Source organism: Nematostella vectensis, chromosome 13 (assembly GCF_932526225.1).
Source record: "Nematostella vectensis chromosome 13, jaNemVect1.1, whole genome shotgun sequence".
Classification (NCBI taxonomy): Eukaryota; Metazoa; Cnidaria; class Anthozoa; order Actiniaria; family Edwardsiidae; genus Nematostella; species Nematostella vectensis.
In genome coordinates this window covers 439,846-462,005 of record NC_064046.1, presented here as the reverse complement: position 1 = coordinate 462,005, position 22,160 = coordinate 439,846, and the positions used below count along the sequence as shown (strand labels likewise).

The 22,160-nt window shown below is 39.4% G+C and overlaps 1 protein-coding gene across 2 annotated transcripts in view; it reads right to left on the bottom strand.

Annotated features, from left to right (window-relative positions):
• The window catches only part of LOC5521472 (Golgi apparatus protein 1), a 37,902-nt gene extending 24,352 nt beyond the window's left edge, over positions 1-13,550 (bottom strand). Inside the window, exons 1-12 of one of the 2 annotated variants that reach the window (XM_032366610.2) lie at positions 13,294-13,550; positions 13,085-13,165; positions 11,400-11,462; positions 10,574-10,776; positions 9,836-9,865; positions 8,938-9,024; positions 8,640-8,870; positions 7,075-7,332; positions 5,654-5,704; positions 4,385-4,529; positions 3,358-3,703; positions 2,158-2,259 (exon numbers count right to left, since the gene is read on the bottom strand). In XM_032366610.2, the coding sequence (XP_032222501.2) occupies positions 2,158-2,259; positions 3,358-3,703; positions 4,385-4,529; positions 5,654-5,704; positions 7,075-7,332; positions 8,640-8,870; positions 8,938-9,024; positions 9,836-9,865; positions 10,574-10,776; positions 11,400-11,462; positions 13,085-13,165; positions 13,294-13,414 (1,718 nt within the window). In that variant the 5' untranslated portion in view covers positions 13,415-13,550. The remainder of the gene's footprint in view (positions 1-2,157; positions 2,260-3,357; positions 3,704-4,384; positions 4,530-5,653; positions 5,705-7,074; positions 7,333-8,639; positions 8,871-8,937; positions 9,025-9,835; positions 9,866-10,573; positions 10,777-11,399; positions 11,463-13,084; positions 13,166-13,293) is intronic. The other variant, XM_001641208.3, reaches the window with a different exon arrangement.
• Positions 13,551-22,160: the final 8,610 nt, after the last annotated feature.

Here is a 22,160-nt window from a genome sequence, read left to right as displayed (position 1 = left end):
GCAATAAAGAACCTGCCCCTCCATTGCCATTACAGATATAGAGTGTATTCAATACCTGAAGTCTCTTGCAATAAAGAATCTGCCCCTCCATTGCCATTACAGATATAGAGTGTATTCAAGACCTGAAGTCTATTGCAATAAAGAACCTGCCCCTCCATTGCCATTACAGATATAAGAGTGTATTCAATACCTGAAGTCTCTTGCAATAAAGAATCTGCCCCTCCATTGCCATTACAGATATAAGAGTGTATTCAATACCTGAAGTCTCTTGCAATAAAGAACCTGCCCCTCCATTGCCATTACAGATATAAGAGTGTATTCAATACCTGAAGTCTCTTGCAATAAAGAACCTGCCCCTCCATTGCCATTACAGATATAAGAGTGTATTCAATACCTGAAGTCTCTTGCAATAAAGAATCTGCCCCTCCATTGCCATTACAGATATAAGAGTGTATTCAATACCTGAAGTCTCTTGCAATAAAGAACCTGCCCCTCCATTGCCATTACAGATATAAGAGTGTATTCAATACCTGAAGTCTCTTGCAATAAAGAACCTGCCCCTCCATTGCCATTACAGATATAAGAGTGTATTCAAGACCTGAAGTCTATTGCAATAAAGAATCTGCCCCTCCATTGCCATTACAGATATAAGAGTGTATTCAATACCTGAAGTCTCTTGCAATAAAGAACCTGCCCCTCCATTGCCATTACAGATATAAGAGTGTATTCAATACCTGAAGTCTCTTGCAATAAAGAACCTGCCCCTCCATTGCCATTACAGATATAAGAGTGTATTCAAGACCTGAAGTCTATTGCAATAAAGAATCTGCCCCTCCATTGCCATTACAGATATAAGAGTGTATTCAATACTTGAAGTCTCTTGCAATAAAGAATCTGCCCCTCCATTGCCATTACAGATATAAGAGTGTATTCAAGACCTGAAGTCTCTTGCAATAAAGAACCTGCCCCTCCATTGCCATTACAGATATAAGAGTGTATTCAATACCTGAAGTCTCTTGCAATAAAGAACCTGCCCCTCCATTGCCATTACAGATATAGAGTGTATTCAATACCTGAAGTCTCTTGCAATAAAGAACCTGCCCCTCCATTGCCATTACAGATATAAGAGTGTATTCAAGACCTGAAGTCTCTTGCAATAAAGAACCTGCCCCTCCATTGCCATTACAGATATAAGAGTGTATTCAATACCGGAAGTCTCTTGCAATAAAGAACCTGCCCCTTCATTGCCATTACAGATATAGAGTGTATTCAATACCTGAAGTCTCTTGCAATAAAGAACCTGCCCCTCCATTGCCATTACAGATATAAGAGTGTATTCAATACCTGAAGTCTCTTGCAATAAAGAACCTGCCCCTCCATTGCCATTACAGATATAAGAGTGTATTCAATACCTGAAGTCTCTTGCAATAAAGAACCTGCCCCTCCATTGCCATTACAGATATAAGAGTGTATTCAATACCTGAAGTCTCTTGCAATAAAGAATCTGCCCCTCCATTGCCATTACAGATATAAGAGTGTATTCAATACCTGAAGTCTCTTGCAATAAAGAACCTGCCCCTCCATTGCCATTACAGATATAAGAGTGTATTCAATACCTGAAGTCTCTTGCAATAAAGAACCTGCCCCTCCATTGCCATTACAGATATAGAGTGTATTCAATACCTGAAGTCTCTTGCAATAAAGAACCTGCCCCTCCATTGCCATTACAGATATAAGAGTGTATTCAATACCTGAAGTCTCTTGCAATAAAGAACCTGCCCCTCCATTGCCATTACAGATATAAGAGTGTATTCAATACTTGAAGTCTCTTGCAATAAAGAACTTGCCCCTCCATTGCCATTACAGATATAGAGTGTATTCAATACCTGAAGTCTCTTGCAATAAAGAACCTGCCCCTCCATTGCCATTACAGATATAAGAGTGTATTCAATACCTGAAGTCTCTTGCAATAAAGAACCTGCCCCTCCATTGCCATTACAGATATAAGAGTGTATTCAATACCTGAAGTCTCTTGCAATAAAGAACCTGCCCCTCCATTGCCATTACAGATATAGAGTGTATTCAATACCTGAAGTCTCTTGCAATAAAGAACCTGCCCCTCCATTGCCATTACAGATATAAGAGTGTATTCAATACCTGAAGTCTCTTGCAATAAAGAACTGTAGGTGAAGAAGCTGCTCACGGCACTCGTGATTCATGGCGTCAGTATTCAGGTGCTCCATCAGGCAAGACAACACCCTACAGTATGAGAAAACACCTACAGTATGAGAATAATAATAATAGTATAGTTTTATATAGTGCCTTTCTCCAATAGATCAAGGCGCTTTACAGTTTTAATATTATGTTAAAATAATAATTGAAAATTCATTACAATATATATGTAATATACAGATACAATACAATATATAGACAATAAAAAGACAAAATAAATAGAAAACAAAAAAAAAGTAAAAGAAAACAAAAAAAGTAAAACAAGTTGTTACAACACTCAGATGGATGGACGGGCAAGACAACACCCTACAGAATGAAAAAACAAGTTGTTACAACACTCAAATGGATGGACGGGCAAGACAACACCCTACAGAATGAGAAAACAAGTTGTTACAACACTCAAATGGATGGACGGGCAAGACAACACCCTACAGAATGAGAAAACAAGTTGTTACAATACTCAAATGGATGGACGGGCAAGACAACACCCTACAGAATGAGAAAACAAGTTGTTACAACACTCAGATGGATGGACGGGCAAGACAACACCCTACAGAATGAGAAAACAAGTTGTTACAACACTCAAATGGATGGACGGGCAAGACAACACCCTACAGAATGAGAAAACAAGTTGTAACAACACTCAAATGGATGGACGGGCAAGACAACACCCTACAGAATGAGAAAACAAGTTGTTACAACACTCAGATGGATGGACGGGCAAGACAACACCCTACAGAATGAGAAAACAAGTTGTTACAACACTCAAATGGATGGACGGGCAAGACAACACCCTTACAGAATGAGAAAACAAGTTGTTACAACACTCAGATGGACGGACGGGCAAGACAACACCCTACAGAATGAGAAAACAAGTTGTTACAACACTCAGATGGACGGACGGGCAAGACAACACCTTATAGTATGAGAAAACAAGTTGTTACAACACTCAGATTGACAGACAGAAAATAAATCAACACAAGATTGAAATGTTTTGAGCGTTAGTCCTTAGTAGGAGCAAAAAACAAAGTGCTAACACTTGAAACATCAGCAAAACTACTCTGTTTATACAGGGGCTTAAAACATCTCACTTTAACCTTGTTTTAATTGATTTTTCAGACTCACATGACATCTCCTTCTTTCTTGCCCTTGTCTTTGCATGCTGTTTGTACCACAGGTTCACAAGCCATATACAGAGTGTGGTCTATACGGTAGTCACCTCCTGCTCCTGTCTCTTTGACCAGGTTATGTAAGGCCTTAGTGCAGCGGGCGCGGATTTTGCCCTCGCCCTCCTCTGCAAGCCGCATCAGGCAGTCAAGAGTTTTGCCCTCTTTCTCTGTCCCGTGTTTGCAATGTTGATCGATCTCTTGGTCACACTCAGACACGATCTCAGGATTAATGGAGTAGTCTTCCATTAGCTGTTGACGTGTCTCAAATAGCTCCGACTGGCACTTCTCACTAACTTTATTCCCTAGAGATGGAAAATAAAAGTATAGGCAATGCATGTTTGTCCATAGTCACTTAAGGATCTTTACTTTTCTTAGCTTTTATACTTAGGTGAGGATTGTGATTTATGAAACATAAAAGATAAGTGTTTTCAAATAGGCTCTTTTTACATCAAACAATGTGGAGAATTCTTTGAGATGCTTACAGTATCAAGTAACAGTAATCAATATATGAAATTCTTAATTTTATATCAAATATTTTGATGAGTATTTTTGTATTACTGTGTCACTGAAATTTGTAGCAGAGATTTGCATTTTGCTTATCACGTATTAGTGTTTTGAATATGGAAATCAATCCAGGATGCAAGGAACCGATGACCATAGAGAAAAAATCATGCCTTCATTAGTATCTCTTTGCAATATGCATACACAAGGTTTTTCCATCATGAATCATGCCTTACCATCAGTAATTGCCTTTTCCAGGCAAATAATCATGTCTTACCATCAGTAATTTTCTTTTCCAGGCAAAGAATCATGCCTTACCATCAGTAATTGCCTTTTCCAGGCAAAGAATCATGTCTTACCATCAGTAATTGCCTTTTCCAGGTAAAGGATCATGCCTTATCGTCAGTAATTGCCTTTTCCAGGCAAAGTATCATGCCTTACCATCAGTAATTGCCTTTTCCAGGCAAAGAATCATGCCTTACCATCAGTAATTGCCTTTTCCAGGCAAAGTATCATGACCGCCAATCCTCCATGCATTGTCTTGCCTTCCGCGGCCTCGTCACAGTGGTATTGATCCTTGTATTTTAAGAAGTCTTTCTGGCATGATGTCAGTAGTCCATAGTCAGCCTACAAAACAATATAAGTTAGCATGCACCTAGTAAATAAATGTTGTCAGTGCAAACTGCAAAATGGTAAATGTTAGTTCCAAGACCAAAAGGTGTTTGATAGTTTGTAAACATAAAGGTTATACTATAAATGGACTCCAATGATCATCCGAGTGTGTCATACAGATCTTACTTGGCTTTTGACCAGTCTTTGGCCTCTGTTCTATACAGTATTTGCTATTATTAATACTGTTGCAACAGAGATCAACTCTAAACTGGAAAAAAAAACCTATTAAGTGGTAACATCTTAGGGTCCTGACCCCGTACACAGTTCTGCTCAAGATCAGCTATCGAGCTATGATTTGGGGTTTGCATAGCGCAGATCTGCGCGGTTTGAGCCAATCAGACGTTATAGATCTCGGTCACATCAAGGAGGTGTTGACATACAAAAACCAGACTACTCTGTATGACATAAATATCTGGTTATTACATGTCAACAGAGGTCAAAGCCTTTGTTAATTCTCAAACAAAAGGTAAAACAAAACCTCTGAAAGTCTGAACGAAAACACCTTCTTTGACAAAATACAATAAGCTAAAAAGGAGCGACATTATATCCACAGGTCTTCTTTTATTATTATAGTTTCTCGAAACTAAACCAAGTGGCAGGGACAAGGGCATAAGCTGCTCTGCGCTAGGTAGAAGTTCACATGGGTTCCGATAGCACGCTAAATACGGGTTTTTGTATGTCAACACCTCCTTTATGTGACCGAGATCTATAACGTCTGATTGGCTCAAACCGCGCAGATCTGCGCCATGCAAACCCCAAATCATAGCTCGATAGCTGATTGGTTTAACCTTGAGCAGAACTGCGTACGGGGTCAGGACCCTAAGATGTTTCCACTTAATGCCTGTTATCATTCTCACACTGCTAGCCAGCCATTCCTGGGGAAGCTGGTTAGTTTCAATATCTTTACTAAAATTGAAATTATGCCACTGATATTTATGATACAGTATTTTGTTTCTTAAGGGTAACACTTGAGTTGGAGTCATGCTCTGTTCTGTTATCCTTATAGCTATTCATATTTATGTGTTATAGACAATAGTGGTAGAAGCCTTATAAATAAATAAAATACATAAAAATCTTACCTTGACATCATGGGAGACTATCTGCTGGCGCACTGTCAGCATCTCCTGACACTAAAAAAAAACACAAAATTTGACCAAATTATCTACAAGTTAAATTACACACATATGATCCTACCAAACATGACAACAAACTTAATTTTGTTGAAAAAGTCATGTCTTCGACAAAATAATCAGCGATTTGGAGTGTTGTCTCACTACATTTCATTGTTCAGTTTTGAGACATACATGATAATACTGTCCGGCATTGATTTAAGCATAAGGATGACTTCAAATAGGTCCATATAAAAGACTATAAAAAATCTCTAGAGATACATGGAGCCCTTGCCATGATCTGTCAACTGCAAGGGCCGACCAAGGGGGTGGAGAGATATTTGGTCCGCACATAATGGACTCATTATCACTCCCTGATTAATGGACTCATTATCACTCCCTGATTAAGGGCCTATGGTACTAACTTTTGAGTCCGTTGCTAGGGAAATTTGTTTGTTTTATAAAAGCTTCTGTTTTTTGTCAAATCTCTTGGAACTTTCAACATAAGTGTTTTAGACACAAATGACACAAGTGATGACGTCATCTGACCCCTCCCATGGTCACGTGACCCAGAACATTAAAACGTGTCGGAGAAGCTACTGTTCAAATCTACCATATATTTTTTTGCAGAAATATTTTAACATCACTATTTTCTTAAACTTCACACGTCTGATTTGCGAAATTTTGATACCGCGAGAAATGGTGAATATTTATGTTCTTTGAAAACCACATAATCGGTAATAACTTGTTCAATTCTACAAAAATCAAAAATTCCATGCGCTAAGTTGTTAGGAATGGTAATATCAATGGTTTGAGTGAAAAAAAATTCACAATTGTTGTAAAATTGTTGTAAAATTAACGTGCTTTTCTTGTGCGAAAATGGCCGCCACTTTGTTTTTTCGCCATCTATTTTTATTCTCGAAAAACATATAAAAATGACATTTTCTTCTACAAAATGTCAAAAGTTTATTTTAATCTCTTGGAAAAAAAGAACAAAGAAAATAAGAACTGGAGTTTCGAAGAAAATAAAAATAAAAAGAACTCTACCAGGGATTGAACCCGGAGCGCTTGCTTCTGAGACAAAGGTGCTAACCACTGGGCCACGGAACCAAGCTGGAAGACGCGCGGCGATTTTAGTCTATTAAACCGAAAGTAGCGCTTTTCCCTTCCGAAGCAACGGAGTTTGGTAGCAATGAGATAGTACCATAGGCCCTTAAATCTCTAGAGATACAGGAACTCTTTTCATGATCTGTCAACTGCAAGGGCAGACCTAGGGGGGGGGGGGGGTGGAGAGAGAGTGGACGAACCATATCAGAGGAGGCTGGATGATGGCTGCAATGATGAGTGACAGGAGAAATATCCATTAAAAAAAAAAAAAAACTTTACTCTACCTCTGGCGACATCATCTTTTCAAACTTGTGTTTTGCCAGGCACTTGTAGACCCTACCCTCTCCCGCGGGAGTTTCCAAACAGAACTTTTCCCGGTCATCCCGACAAGCATAGTACAGTGGTCTGTCCAGATGGTAGTCATCTGCAGACAGCTCCGCCATCCTGTAGATTTGTTTTTTGCACTTTGGACTTAGTTGAACCTGCTTGTCTTCAACATGCTTCTCAAGGCATTCAATAACTGCATTCTGGGTATGCACATCCTATTGATTTAAAAATACAATACTTAAAGCCGCATTGTCACCAGTTTACTTCCGGAGGTCCGACGGAAACCTCAACCATTAAAAGACAAAAGAATCTATTAGAACCCGATATATTTAACAGGCCATCCGCTCTAAATTATCGATCACATCCTCAAAGAAACTTCCAATAGACACACTGCTTTCAATATTTTGAAATATTTTTCGCGTTTTCCGTTAAAAATCATCGGAGATTGTTGCGTAATCGACCGGAAGTAAACTGGTGACAATGCGGCTTTAATACAAAAGCAAAGGTTTATGTACTGCAGGAGCCAAACAACAAAAAAATTTTCCATTATTACAGCCAAATTCGTTGTTGCACGACCTCAGCGAATCCAAAATCCATGTCTCGTTTGGGAATAGCGCGTAGTCAGACACAAGCTTTGGGGGCGGTTTGTCTGGTTTTGATTGGTTGGTTTGACTGACTACGTGCTATTCCCAAACGAAGAAAGGAATTTTTTATTCTTGGAGGATATGCAACAACAAATTTGGCTATAAATGAAACAAGATCTTTTACCCTGGCTTTATGTAGAATAGATCTACAGCATTATACTTTTTGCATGCATCTCTTTTATCCATTTTCTCTATTTACTCAAGGCATACACCTATTTTTTAAACAAGGTTGCACTTGGGCAATCCATGTGTTGTAGCCCACACTGATCTATGGGTAACATATATATGAACAAAATAGGCTGTAAATAAAAACAAATTTAGGTTTAAAATGCCTTATCATTTCCCCTCCTTTCCTCCAGTTCCGGCTTAAAGGTGCTAATTGCTTAACAGTGACAGCTCTGTGATGGACATTAGCTCCCATATTATATGGGGTTGTGTAAATAGTTCATAGGTGTTCTATTCTAAAGCACAAGGTAGTGAGTGTTGTAAGCACATATATTTTCATTAGTATTTTAGACAGTCTTTTCTTTCCCTCCAACCCACCCGGTGGCAGAGAAGCTTTATTTGTCAAATTTTAGTTATTCATGAACCTTTTTTTGTTGAGGCAAATAAACTTCTCTCTTAGCCAAACATGCAAGCAGTGTCTCTTCCATTTTGTTGTTGTTGGAATTATTGTTTATGTGCCTGTTAAAATTCACATGGCTTCCAGAAACCAGAATTTATCCAGTTATAAGTTACCAAAGAACCGCTACTTGTTACAACACAAGAATTCTAGAGTGCAGCCTTCTTTAAAATAGTTAACAGGATACAGCTTAACCTTTGTGGTACTTATCAATGCATTGCTAATCTTAAGGCCCTCAATACTCTTATAGCAGTACCTCGTCTTCTTCTTTTTCTTCTATTCTTCCACATTTTGTTCTCTCAACGTCTGCCTGGCATTCCTTGAAGAAGCCATCAATAAGATGATAATTGCTGAAGACGATAGCCTGCATCTTGGTCATCATGTGCTTACAGCGAGTATCAGTGACGTTCTGGCGATGTTCGAGAAGACAAGGCACCAGTTTTCCTTGACCAGGATATTTCTCAAGCTGACTTTGGCAATATGGAAGCTGGGAAACATGTATTAATACAATGAGTATAAATCAGCGCGGACTGACTGGATTTGTCAACACTTACCCTTTGAAGATCTGATGCACACATCTGCTGGGCAGCTTTTTCAAATCTCTCATCGCAGGTTAGGTTTTTCTTGTAATGCCAAAGAAGCTGCACAAAATAGGAAAAGAGTTTAAAAAGGGAAAAAGGGACAGCATATATGTAGCTAGTTAGGAAGCAGGAATGATGACTGCCTTTTCGGTCATCATCACTACTAGCATTTTGAGGCACTGTAGAAAGCACCACAAAGAATATTAGCCAAACAAGTGAAGCTGCAGACTTTGAAGCAAGTTGTAAACAATTACATGTAGTGAAAGTCCAGCAAGCAAGACTTTGTATACAGTGACTAGACTGTGTGACTTGGTGCATTCGTTTCTCACATATTGTCGATTATCTTGTAATTCGCATGGATAGAATTAAACTAACACTTGTTATTGGACTCAGAAGCCTAGACAAACTAGAGCAAAGCCAGATTTTTTATTTATGTAGAAAAGGGAAGGATTACTGTACAAACTTGTGTATTTTTATTTTATTCGGTCGCAATTTTCATATATCATTGCGGAAAATTACCTTAATTTTTGTTTCTGTTCATGTTTTTTTCTCATTCTGGCGATGATTATCTTTCACTGAGATATAAAGTTTGTGTTCACGCAAGCATACATTTTTAAAGCTTGCGAGATGTTAAAAAAATTCAGCACAATTTGCTCTTTTCTCCGCAGAATTTGCTGTCAAATTTCCGCACAATTTGGCTTTTTTCCGCACCCTATCAGATGCCCTGTAATGAGGTGTGATCTAGATGTGTGAGGGTGGTGTACAGAGTAGATTTTGATGGTGAGGTTTGGGTAAAAAGGAAGATTTAGAGTTGTTGAATGGGATACAAAGTAAATGTTTAAATGTAAAATATATGAATTGTTTAACTTACATTATGACACTCATTTGAAATTTCATCCTCCTAAAAAGCAGAAAGGTGTTAGTAGTATTATAACCACCTTCCTTCCACCTCCTGAGCAGTGGAAAAAGGAAGAGTTTGATTTTTGCACCCGCCAATTTCCCAAAGAACTGTAACCTTTTATTACTGTATGTACAGTAAGTTAAAAATTTATCCCGGTTTTCAAATAAAAGGCTTTGAATTCTCTTTAACTGTTTTAGTTGGAACTCCAGTAAGTTAGCAAAAGAACCCTGAGAGAATTATGCATCTTTATTGTTTTGCTTAAAAATAGCCAATAAGTAAATAGGGTTTTTTATTGACCTTGACTGGACTAAAAAATATTATAGACAATCAAACCACATCCCAATAACCCCAATTTAGCCATTAACTCCAGGGGGGGGGGGGGGGGGAAGAGCCCCCCCCCAAAAAAAAAGTCACCCAAACAATACAAACCAAACTTTCTGTCAAACCTCGTAAGATTTTCTTTTCTTTTTTGATAGTTATAAAAAAAAGATAGCACCCTTTGAATACATCAAGGGGTGCAATCCATTAGGTGGCTCCTATCCTTGGGACACACATAGAAAATTAAGAAAACTGATAAATCTAGAAACTTCACCTTTTTGCTATCCTTTAGGGGTCAAAATTAATGTAGGCCAAACCCATTTTGCTATCCCTTATGGTAAAATTCCTTTTTGCAACAAGCATATGTGACATTTTAGGGTACAAACTCACCACTGCTTTATCCTGAATGCAGACCAATATGGCAAAGTTGTTACCCTTGGGCACTTCGTGACAAAGTCTTTGGACATCATCTGCACAGTCTGGGTGTTCACCAAGCTGGATCACGCCAGCATTCAAATCTTTCTCTTTGGGTCTTTTATGGGGCCTTTTATCTTCCTGTCTGTTGATATTAGTTTTCTCTGGCTGCTTGTGGACTGTTAAAAAGAATGTGCAAAATTTCCTAGGAACTCGCAGTATACTGTACAGCATCTTGAACTATGATTATCATATATAACCAGTGATAAATACCTGGAATTGTAATGGTTTATTAATTTTTACTGAATTTCGTATTGTACTGATGGGCTATTGGCTTTTATCAGGTTTTTAGATCACTGAGGGTGACTGAACCCCAAAGGATCCTACAACCAATAAAAGACATTATTCAATAACCACTGTGTACCCTGGTTCCAGAGCCTCAAACTTCTCTCTATTTTGTGGCCAGCGAGGTTGAGACTGAGCCACTGAATAGAGAGATCGCTGGCCACTAAATAGAGAGAAGTTTGAGGCTCTGGAACCAGGGTTACCACTGTCTGAAACTAAACCCCATTGTCTACATCCCTCATGAGCCTGTGATGTATTGAAAATTTGTTTCAGCATACCACAACATTTCTGGGATTTTTATTTATTTACTTTTTCCAATGAATCAGCTAAAAAGATTGCTCTGGAATCAGACACATAAAAATATACACAAGCTGTGACATGTATTTGCTGGAGTTTTTCTATGCAATGAAGTACTCAAGCTACAGGGATGCCTAATTGACCTTTAATACAAGTTTACCTTTGTTAGCAAGGTGATCATGACCAGCATTTCCACCAGCTTGATCTAGATTAACTTGATGAGCTGTGAAGAGAAATAGAGAAGGCGGATATTTTGGGAAATAAAAAAAATTATGATGAAGTCAATACAGGGCTGTGGTGCAGCAAGAAATTTTCAGGATAGTACACACAATATTTCTTTGTTACATGTTTTAACTACTTTTTCTTCAAGCTATTCAAACAAGTGTTATAGTCTTTTGGACAGCGAAATGCCAGGACCAGGAGTTAGGTTGGCTGTTTGGTGTCTTGTATAAACACTTTAACAAGTTTTTTTACAGCTATTCCTAGCATAACACCACTATTCCAGGTAGTCAAGAAGTGTGTATTATTGGGCTCCCTGTGGGTGACTATGTAGGAAGCTGGGTTCAAACAAAATTGTGGTGTTTTAGTCAAATGTTAAAGTATCTGCAAACATATTCACTGGTTGTTTTTAATAGAGGTTGCTCCAAGAGCTTTATTTTTTTAGAAAGAACGACTGATTGATTGATTGACTGATATGAGGTTCTGGACTACCTGGAATAGTTGTGTTATGCTAGGAATAGCTATAAAAACATTGTTAAAGTGTTTATACAAGACACCAAACAGCCTCTCTCTAGGCTCAATAAAAAAAACTTTTATTAGGGACTATAAATGTGATTACAAATTAGTCTTGTTTCTAAATAAGCCATGATAAAATAAGTCAAAATAACAGATGATAAAATCAATGTAAGGTTATTGCTGTATCTATTGTAAAAGCATTTATCTCCTTTTCTTGTCATTTCTGTAAAGGTAATTCCCTTGAAATAGTTCTACTATCCAGAATTTTTGACAACTTGGCATGAACAATATTGAAATTAAGGGCTTTCAAAAAATAAAATTTAAAAAATGGGGGTACCGAACTTGTTTTTACAACAGAGGGGTGTAGATTTAACACGTTTTTACTAAACGTGTAAGGAATAATCCCAACTCTTAGTTTTCAAAAAAGTGCCTCTAGTCTTTAGAAAATTAAGTTCTGATTGTTGAGTTGCCAAAATCGATCTCCTAAACAAAAACAAATCACACTTTAGGAGATTGCACAAAAAGACGCAGTTTTCACCACTATTTATATGGTAAAAAGCACCATTTTGGAGTATTTTACAGCTTTTAAGAGAAAATAAACAAATTTCTGCTACCCAACTTTTTTCTTCTTTCAGTATATCATTTTTTTCGCAAATAAAAAGTGGGGGTAACCAACAACTTTTAAGTAAAATCTGCGCCCTTTGCTTTGACTTCTTATACAACCTTGGTGCATGCCAGCACTTTAAACTGAAAAATTTAAACAAACAGCGCGCACCACTATGCAGAGAAGGGGTGCACAGTGCAATTCAAGGGAATTACATTAAGTTATTTAAATGTGCATTAAAAGTCACTGTTCTACTTAACTAGTTAGTATATTATCGTTGATACAAGACCCTCCAAGATAAGCCTTGGCTTTTGAGGTAATAAATGAAATTTTGATTACATCAAAATGTGATAAAATAAGAAAAAGCCGTGTGCTTTTTTGGCCTCTGTGTAATGGTATACACATCTTATAAAACCCTTGTCAATGCAAACTACAGTACAGGAGATGAATGGGCGAATTCACCCGCAAACAAAGAGCAACCCGTACATGGCCTCTCGCTAATTTACCTCCAGTGTCTGACCCTTCATTTTTGGGCTGGTTATGGCCACCATTTTCACCACCTTGTTGGATATTTCTATTTAGGGGAGCTGTGAGTAAATATTGGGAGAAACGAGAGAGACATTGAGAATGAAAGTAGTTTCATCGCTGAGTCTGTATAGAGAGTTGTCACTCAAAGGCATTGGTGGCTAAATAAGCAGCTGATTTCAACACTTACCATTAAGATTTAATGCTGGGCCACTACCATCAGTGGGTTTTTTTTTTGGTGGAGCAGCCACAACTAAAGCGAGTATAAAAAGAAATGACAATAAAGAAAACAGACCGACTTCGTGCGCCATTTTGGAAGTGTTAGAAGATGTAAGTTCAAGGAGAGGGCCTGGTACTCGGTACTTTGGCCAATCAGAAAAGACTACGTTTGACAAGAAGCTAAAACTAAACACCTTCTACACGTAGTAAAAAACTGCGCAACCGAACAAGTTCCAAAACAAGTTCCACTTTTTTTAGTATTTCCGGTATAAAAGGCGAAAACGACACCGCTTTTCCCAAGAATTTTCCGCTTCGTTTAGCAAGCCACGTAGAATCTTTAATCAGTTAATGTATATTTGTATATCACCAATTAAAATAGCACACTTTGGATTGGCATAAAAAGCATAAACATATTAGTAGAAAAAGAGCTTTACACATGCGAGGATCATATAGCCACGTATAATTAGTCATCGGGAACATGGTAACAGAACAGCTGGACCGGAAGTGAAAAGGCCCCGGAAGTAGTTACAGGGCAAGTCTGTATGTAAGGTTCAATGCTAAGTTCCCAGTTCTCGGTTCATTTCATTGAGTCAATAAATGACACAGCAAGCCCAAACCATCAGCCATGAGATTACCCTCGGGCACAATTGTCGTCCAAATTTGTCTTGATATTCATACAACTCGAATCAACTGGTCTCTCAAAATTTATCACGTTATTTCGCTGTCCTTCTTGTTTTACTGGGTACGTACAGCTTGTCTTAGCTTTTGGCGAATTTTAATATTGAGCAAGGATTTGGTGAGGGTTAACAGAAGAATAATTAGACTACAACTAAAATAAGATTTGATGATTTGTACAACAAATCCTTGATTGTTCCCAAATCGAAATTTGTCATGTACCGTTTTCTTAATCAAATCGGTTTAGAACAAGAAATTTGACTTTTTTTTGAACTTTAGAAGCACACTAGCATACACACATTGGCACCAGTCGGGCCAAGACGGGACGCTAGCACAGTCTATTACCCGTGCAGTTCGGCAACCATGGACAGCTGTTTCGTCCTTATTAGGACTCGTCAGCATGGCATAGCCGGTTTGCCTCAGTTAAACTTCATCGGCAAAATAAACTGCAGGGCGACTTCGACTCGAACGAAGTGCTTTAAACCACAGCTTAGATCCATGTGGGATCTAGAGCTGCGACCGGGCTAGCGTGATGCCAATTGTGCGGATCACGCATGCGACCTTTGCTAGTCTAAAACTCCGTCGGATAGCCAAACTATCCTTGCGAGTATGTATACATAAATGTGAACTTTAGAAGCACACTAGCATACACACATTGGCACCAGTCGGGCCAAGACGGGACGCTAGCACAGTCTATTACCCGTGCAGTTCGGCAACCATGGACAGCTGTTTCGTCCTTATTAGGACTCGTCAGCATGGCATAGCCGGTTTGCCTCAGTTAAACTTCATCGGCAAAATAAACTGGTCGCATGCGTGATCCGCACAATTGGCATCACGCTAGCCCGGTCGCAGCTCTAGATCCCACATGGATCTAAGCTGTGGTTTAAAGCACTTCGCTCGAGTCGAAGTCGCCCTGCAGTTTTTTTGCCGATGAAGTTTAACTGAGGCAAACCGGCTATGCCATGCTGACGAGTCCTAATAAGGACGAAACAGCTGTCCATGGTTGCCGAACTGCACGGGTAATAGACTGTGCTAGCGTCCCGTCTTGGCCCGACTGGTGCCAATGTGTGTATGCTAGTGTGCTTCTAAAGTTCACTTTTTTTTTGTTGGTCTAGCTTTTATGGGGGTAACTGGCTATTGCAAGTGCTTATATACCACAGGTTGCCCATTGGTAAATAAATATCCCCGAGAGCCGGTCCAGGTTTTCATGACCCCAATAAAATTGCAGCGAAATTTAATTTGTAGAGCCCGTTGTAAGATCAATTTGGAGGGAAATTGTCAAAACACAGGCGGTTTGGTTTTAGGCCGTAAAAAATGAATCAGATATTAATTATAGCTAAACTTGCCATCAGATATTAATTATAGATAAATTTGTTCGGGCATAAAATGCCAGTTTCCTGTTTTTGAGAGTCATTTTCAAAAGGAATCTTTATCCCGTATCTTTAGCTGTGAATTCTGTCCATTATTCCGAGATTGCGAACCAATATAATATGAGCGCGCGTTCTTTGAAGTTACCTGCAAGTATATGAAATGGGGATTACGATTTATCACGGATCTGTATATCATTAAGTTGATAGTCTCCTGCACAGTCGTCCTTTAGTGTCACTCTGAAATCAGCTACCCATGGAAGGGGGGAGGGGGGTAGCAGGGGGTGGGGCACTGGGGGCACGTGCCCCCCCCCCCCCCCCAATATTTTCAAAAATTTAGGAAATGAACAGCAGGGGCGTGGCTGTTCCCTCATTGTTTTCTTAATGTTTCTGTATCGTGCCCCCCCTCCCCCCAATTAATTCGAGGCCTGCTACGGCTACGTATACGGCGATTCCGTAATCGTTTTAGCTAGCTTTACACGTTGGGATGCCATCTTGTTTATTCTACGGTTAGAGACTGGCTACGATTTTTACATCATCGTAATAGAAAAATTACGAACTCAACCGTCCACACGGATTCTGTAATCGAAAAGTTTCGGATTCGACCGTTCCTACGTATACCGAATCGTAGCGTATCCATTTCGTTCCGCTTTCGTTTGCGGATTTAAAAAGTTACGCCAGCGTTATCGTCGTGTGTGGACGATAGCCGTATCCGAAAAGAAAAAGTTGCGGATTCATTCGATTCCGTATACGTTTGGACGGGGTCTTAGACTACGAGTTCGAGTTTTCTATGAGTCAATAGATAGTACTTCGAAAAAAAAAACGACTTTAATAATTCTCAGTAATAAGTAACCGCTTTTGGCGCGAAAACTTCGGCTTATACTATCTATGGCTCAATAGATAGTGAGTACGAGAACCCATCAATTTGCGAGATTCGTGATAGTATTTGAGTGGATTTATACTAATATTTATGATTGTGAGAAATCTAAATAAACGAGAGCAGAGAGCACCCAACTGTGACTCGTGTCTATAATGCACTTTTCATTTCGATTTGTGGCCGTTTCATATCTACTCAAATGGGAAACATGGGCACACAAAATCGTGTCTAAGTAGAAATGATTGGCTTTGATTTTCCATAGTGCGAATGCGAGTTACTTGCTAGCGGCGGAGGACAGAGATAGGAAAAAGCACGGACGCAGCCCGCACCCTTCTAGAATTGATGAGAATGAAGAATTCGTTTACGCAAGGAAAACAAATGTCATGTTTCTTTTGGCCCCTATATGTAGAGCATTATCTTTAGCAAAATCTCCATTTTCTCCACGTCTATGCCACATGCTGCCCCCGGGGGGGGGGGGGGGGGGCAAAGACAAGTGCACTAACCTATGTGAACAAATATAGTTTTTTGTTGAGATTTTATCTTATTGTTCAGCTAATTTGACCTTAATTTTTCACAGACAGAACCAATTTTCTTTCTCAAAGAATTATCGAATCCGCGGGTCTCAAATTTTGTCAACCCATACAACCCGACTTGAGAAAAAAGGACCCCGGCTGTCTTTATTGCTGTGTAAATAAAATAATATCAAAAGTTTCTTATTTATGTCAGAATTTTCTCTGAAAATCTCACACAAGTGTTTAGACGTCCAACCTTGCACGACGGGAGTCAAATTGATTACTCATTTTGGGACCGAAAACTATTTTCAACGGCTATATAAATGTTTGATAAGCGTCGTCTCGCCCTGCGTCTCAACTTAAAGCAGCCTGAACTAGTCGCTAGTCTCACCTGTACAGAAGCGTGTGCGAGAACTTGTCAAAACTGCTTGACATGGAAAACGGCGCTGCCGGCCCGAGCCCTCTAAATATGCTTATAGAAGAGATGAAGGCACGGACACAAGACAAGCGAAAGATCACTGTCATGAGCAAAAGCCTTTGGCAGTACCCCACCGTGTTTGATACCGAACTCACGGAGCAAGGTGCGGCGTTTTCCACCACGGAGCTCCTGAGAGTTCTCGCGGAAGAAATGGACAAAAAACCGGGAGAGGCGTTTGCCCTTCTTGAGATTGGCTGTGGAACGGGTCTGACTTCCATTATGGCGGCACTTTACAGCAAAAAGTGTCAGGTCTGGGCAACAGACGTCAATCCCTCCGCCGTGAAAAATACTGCAGAGAATGCTAAGTTGCACGGCGTGGACAACCAAGTGAGAACCGCGACTGGGGATGTGTTTAAAGCGCCAGGGCTAGCGGGAAAAACGTTTGATATTATTTTCTGGTCGCACCCATTCATCCCCTTCAAGCCCGACATCACCCCTGACAGAGACGTGAGTTTCTTGGAGAAGGGACTCATGGACCCCGGCTACAGAGGGCTCAGGGATTTCATCCTCGGAGTCAAGGCTTTTATGAAGAGCTCCCGCACTAGGGTGTTCATAGTCTTCTCGTTTGAGATCGGGTCGGAGGAGATGTTTCGTAGGGTGTTGTCGGAAACTAGCTGGCGTTACGTGGAGCTGGCTCGTTCTGAAGTGGAAATGTCGTTCACGATCCAGCCAATAAGAATGAAGACAGAGCTCGTCTTTCTTGAGCTGTTCGGTATTTAAACATCTAGACTGCACTACGTCAGCTCGATCAGTTGAAACTATGGAATGGGAGTGTCATGGTATCCCTGTGTTGAGGTTTCCATAACCCTATTTCAACAAAGGTTGCACTCGGAGAACCTGAGTATCGTAACTCGCAGTGCTTCATGGGTATAAAGTAAATAAGCGTAAATAAAATACAAATCCAGGTTTTAAAAGCTAAAGAATTCTTGTTTTTGATCTTACGATTATTCACATTTTTCAGATACAAGCTCTCAGATACAAGGATTCAGCCGTTTATACCTTACCCATGAACCACCGCGGGTTACGATACATAGATTCTCGGGTACAACCCTTTATAGTGATATGTACAAGACCATAAGTTCCTGTAGTCCGCCATCTTGGATTAGTTGTACTTGAGTTAAAGCGCCATTAAAAGTCAAATTAACAAGAAACGTAAAAGGAGTGAATTGCGGTAATGAAAATTGATTATCCATTCTTATATAACGCGCGTCTTGCATACACCCAAAGGCGATATTATACATTTTTAAAACTTCTTCACTTTTGTATTCAGTAGTCAAAACCGGGCAACCCTCTCTCCCTCAAAAACACAATCCATTCAACCATCAATCCCCATATCCCCACCCCCACCCCCTCAGTGGGACCTCTCCGCTGCCCCTGCTTTAGATTATAAGTATGTGTGTTTCAGTGGTATCTTCGCCTTCTTTCAATATAAATGACCTGCAGGTTTCTTTACGAGTGTGACACGCCCTAAGAGATAACACCTAGTAGAAGTTTTTTCCCGAAAAAAAGGATGATCACCCCGTCTCTACTTTTATATGGAGCCCCTTCCCTACCGTTCATCACAATCACTACGGAGTAATATTCATCATAATCATCACTACGGAGTAATGTTCATCATCATCATCACTACGGAGTAATGTTCATCATCATCGATACGGAGTAAAGTTCATCATCATCATCACTACGAATTAATATTCATCATAATCACCACTACGGAGTAATGTTCATCATCATCATTACGGAGTGATGTTCATCATCATCATCACTACGGAGTAATATTTATCATAATCATCACTACGGAGTAATGTTCATCACCATCACTACGGAGTAATGTTCATCATCATCATCATCACTACGGAGTAATGTTCCTCATCACCATCACTAAGGATTAATGTTCATCATAATCATCACTACGGAGTAATGTTCATCATCATAACTACGGAGTAATGCTCATCATAATCACTACGGAGTAAAGTTCATAATCATCATCACTACGGAGTAATGTTCATCATAATCATCACTACAGAGTAATGTTCATCATCAAAACTACGGAGTAATGTTCATCATCATCATCGCTACGGAGTAATGATCATCATCATAATCACTACGGAGTAAAGTTCATCATCATCATCACTACGGAGTAATGTTCATCATCGTCATCACTATGGAGTAATGTTCATCATCATAATCACTACGGAGTAATGTTCATCATCATCACTACGGAGTAATGTTCATCATCGTCATCATCACTACGGAGTAATGTTCCTTATCACCATCATCATCACTACGGAGTGATGTTCATAATCATCACTACGGAGTAATGTTCATCATCATCGCTACGGAGTAATGTTCATCATCATAACTACGGAGTAATATTCATCATAATCATCACTACGGAGTAATGTTCATCATCATCATCATCATCACTACGGAGTAATGTTCCTCATCACCATCATCATCACTAATGTTCATCATCATCATCACTACGGAGTAATGTTCATCATCATCACTACGGAGTAATATTCATCATAATCATCACTACGGAGTAATGTTCATCATCATCATCATCATCACTACGGAGTAATGTTCCTCATCACCATCATCATTACTAATGTTCATCATCGTCATCACTACGGAGTAATGTTCATCATCATCACTACGGAGTAATGTTCATCATCACCATCACTACGGAGTAATGTTCATCATCACCATCACTATGGAGTAATGTTCATCATTATCATCACTACGGAGTGATGTTCATCATCATCATCACTACGGAGTAATGTTCATCATCATCACTACGGAGTAATGTTCATCATCATCATCACTACGGAGTAATGTTCATCATCATCGATACGGAGTAAAGTTCATCATCATCACTACGGAGTAATGTTCATCACCATCACTACGGAGTAATGTTCATCACCATCACTACGGAGTAATGTTCATCATCATCACTACGGAGTAATGTTCATCATCATCACTACGGAGTAATGTTCATCATAATCATCACTACGGAGTAATGTTCATCATAATCATCACTACGGAGTAATGTTCATCATCATCACTACGGAGTAATGTTCATCATCATCACTACGGAGTAATGTTCATCATCATCACTACGGAGTAATGTTCATCATCATCATCACTACGGAGTAATGTTCATCATCATCATCACTACGGAGTAATGTTCATCATCATCATCACTACGGAGTAATGTCCATCATCACCATCACTACGGAGTAATGTTCATCATCATCATCACTACGGAGTAATGTTCATCATCACCATCACTACGGAGTAATGTTCATCACCATCACTACGGAGTAATGTTCATCATCATCATCACTACGGAGTAATGTTCATCATCACCATCACTACGGAGTAATGTTCATCATCACCATCACTACGGAGTAATGTTCATCATCACCATCACTATGGAGTAATGTTCATCATTATCATCACTACGGAGTGGTGGTTATCATCATCATCACTACGGAGTAATGTTCATCACCATCACTACGGAGTAAAGTTCATCATCATCATCACTACGGAGTAATGTTCCTCATCACCATCATCATCACTACGGAGTAATGTTCATCATCATCATCACTACGGAGTAATGTTCATCACCATCACTACGGAGTAATGTTCATCATCATCACTACGGAGTAATGTTCATCATCATAACTACGGAGTAATGTTCATCATCACCATCACTACGGAGTAATGTTCATCATCACCATCACTACGGAGTAATGTTCATCATCACCATCACCATCACTATGGAGTAATGTTCATCATCACCATCACTACGGAGTAATGTTCATCATCACCATCACTATGGAGTAATGTTCATCATCATCACTACGGAGTAATGTTCATCACGATCACTACGGAGAAATGTTCATCATCACCATCACTACGGAGTAATGTTCATCACCACCACTACGGAGTAATGTTCATCATCATCATCACTACGGAGTAATGTTCATCATCATAACTACGGAGTAATGTTCATCATCACCATCACTACGGAGTAATGTTCATCATCACCATCACTACGGAGTAATGTTCATCATCACCATCACTATGGAGTAATGTTCATCATCACCATCACTACGGAGTAATGTTCATCATCACCATCACTATGGAGTAATGTTCATCATCACCATCACTACGGAGTAATGTTCATCATCATAACTACGGAGTAATGTTCATCATCACCATCACTATGGAGTAATGTTCATCATCACCATCACTATGGAGTAATGTTCATCATCATCATCACTACGGAGTAATGTTCATCATCATAACTACGGAGTAATGTTCATCATCACCACCACTACGGAGTAATGTTCATCATCATCATCACTACGGAGTAATGTTCATCATCATAACTACGGAGTAATGTTCATCATCACCATCACTACGGAGTAATGTTCATCATCACCATCACTACGGAGTAATGTTCATCATCACCATCACTATGGAGTAATGTTCATCATCACCATCACTATGGAGTAATGTTCATCATTATCATCACTACGGAGTGATGTTCATCATCATCATCATCACTACGGAGTAATTTTCATCACCATCACTACGGAGTAAAGTTCATCATCATCATCACTACGGAGTAATGTTCCTCATCACCATCATCATCACTACGGAGTAATGTTCATCACCATCACTACGGAGTAATGTTCATCATCATTACTACGGAGTAATGTTCATCATCATCACTACGGAGTAATGTTCATCATCATCACTACGGAGTAATGTTCATCATCATAATTACGGAGTAATGTTCATCATCATCACTACGGAGTAATGTTCATCATCATAACTACGGAGTAATGTTCATCATCACCATCACTACGGAGTAATGTTCATCATCACCATCACTACGGAGTAATGTTCATCATC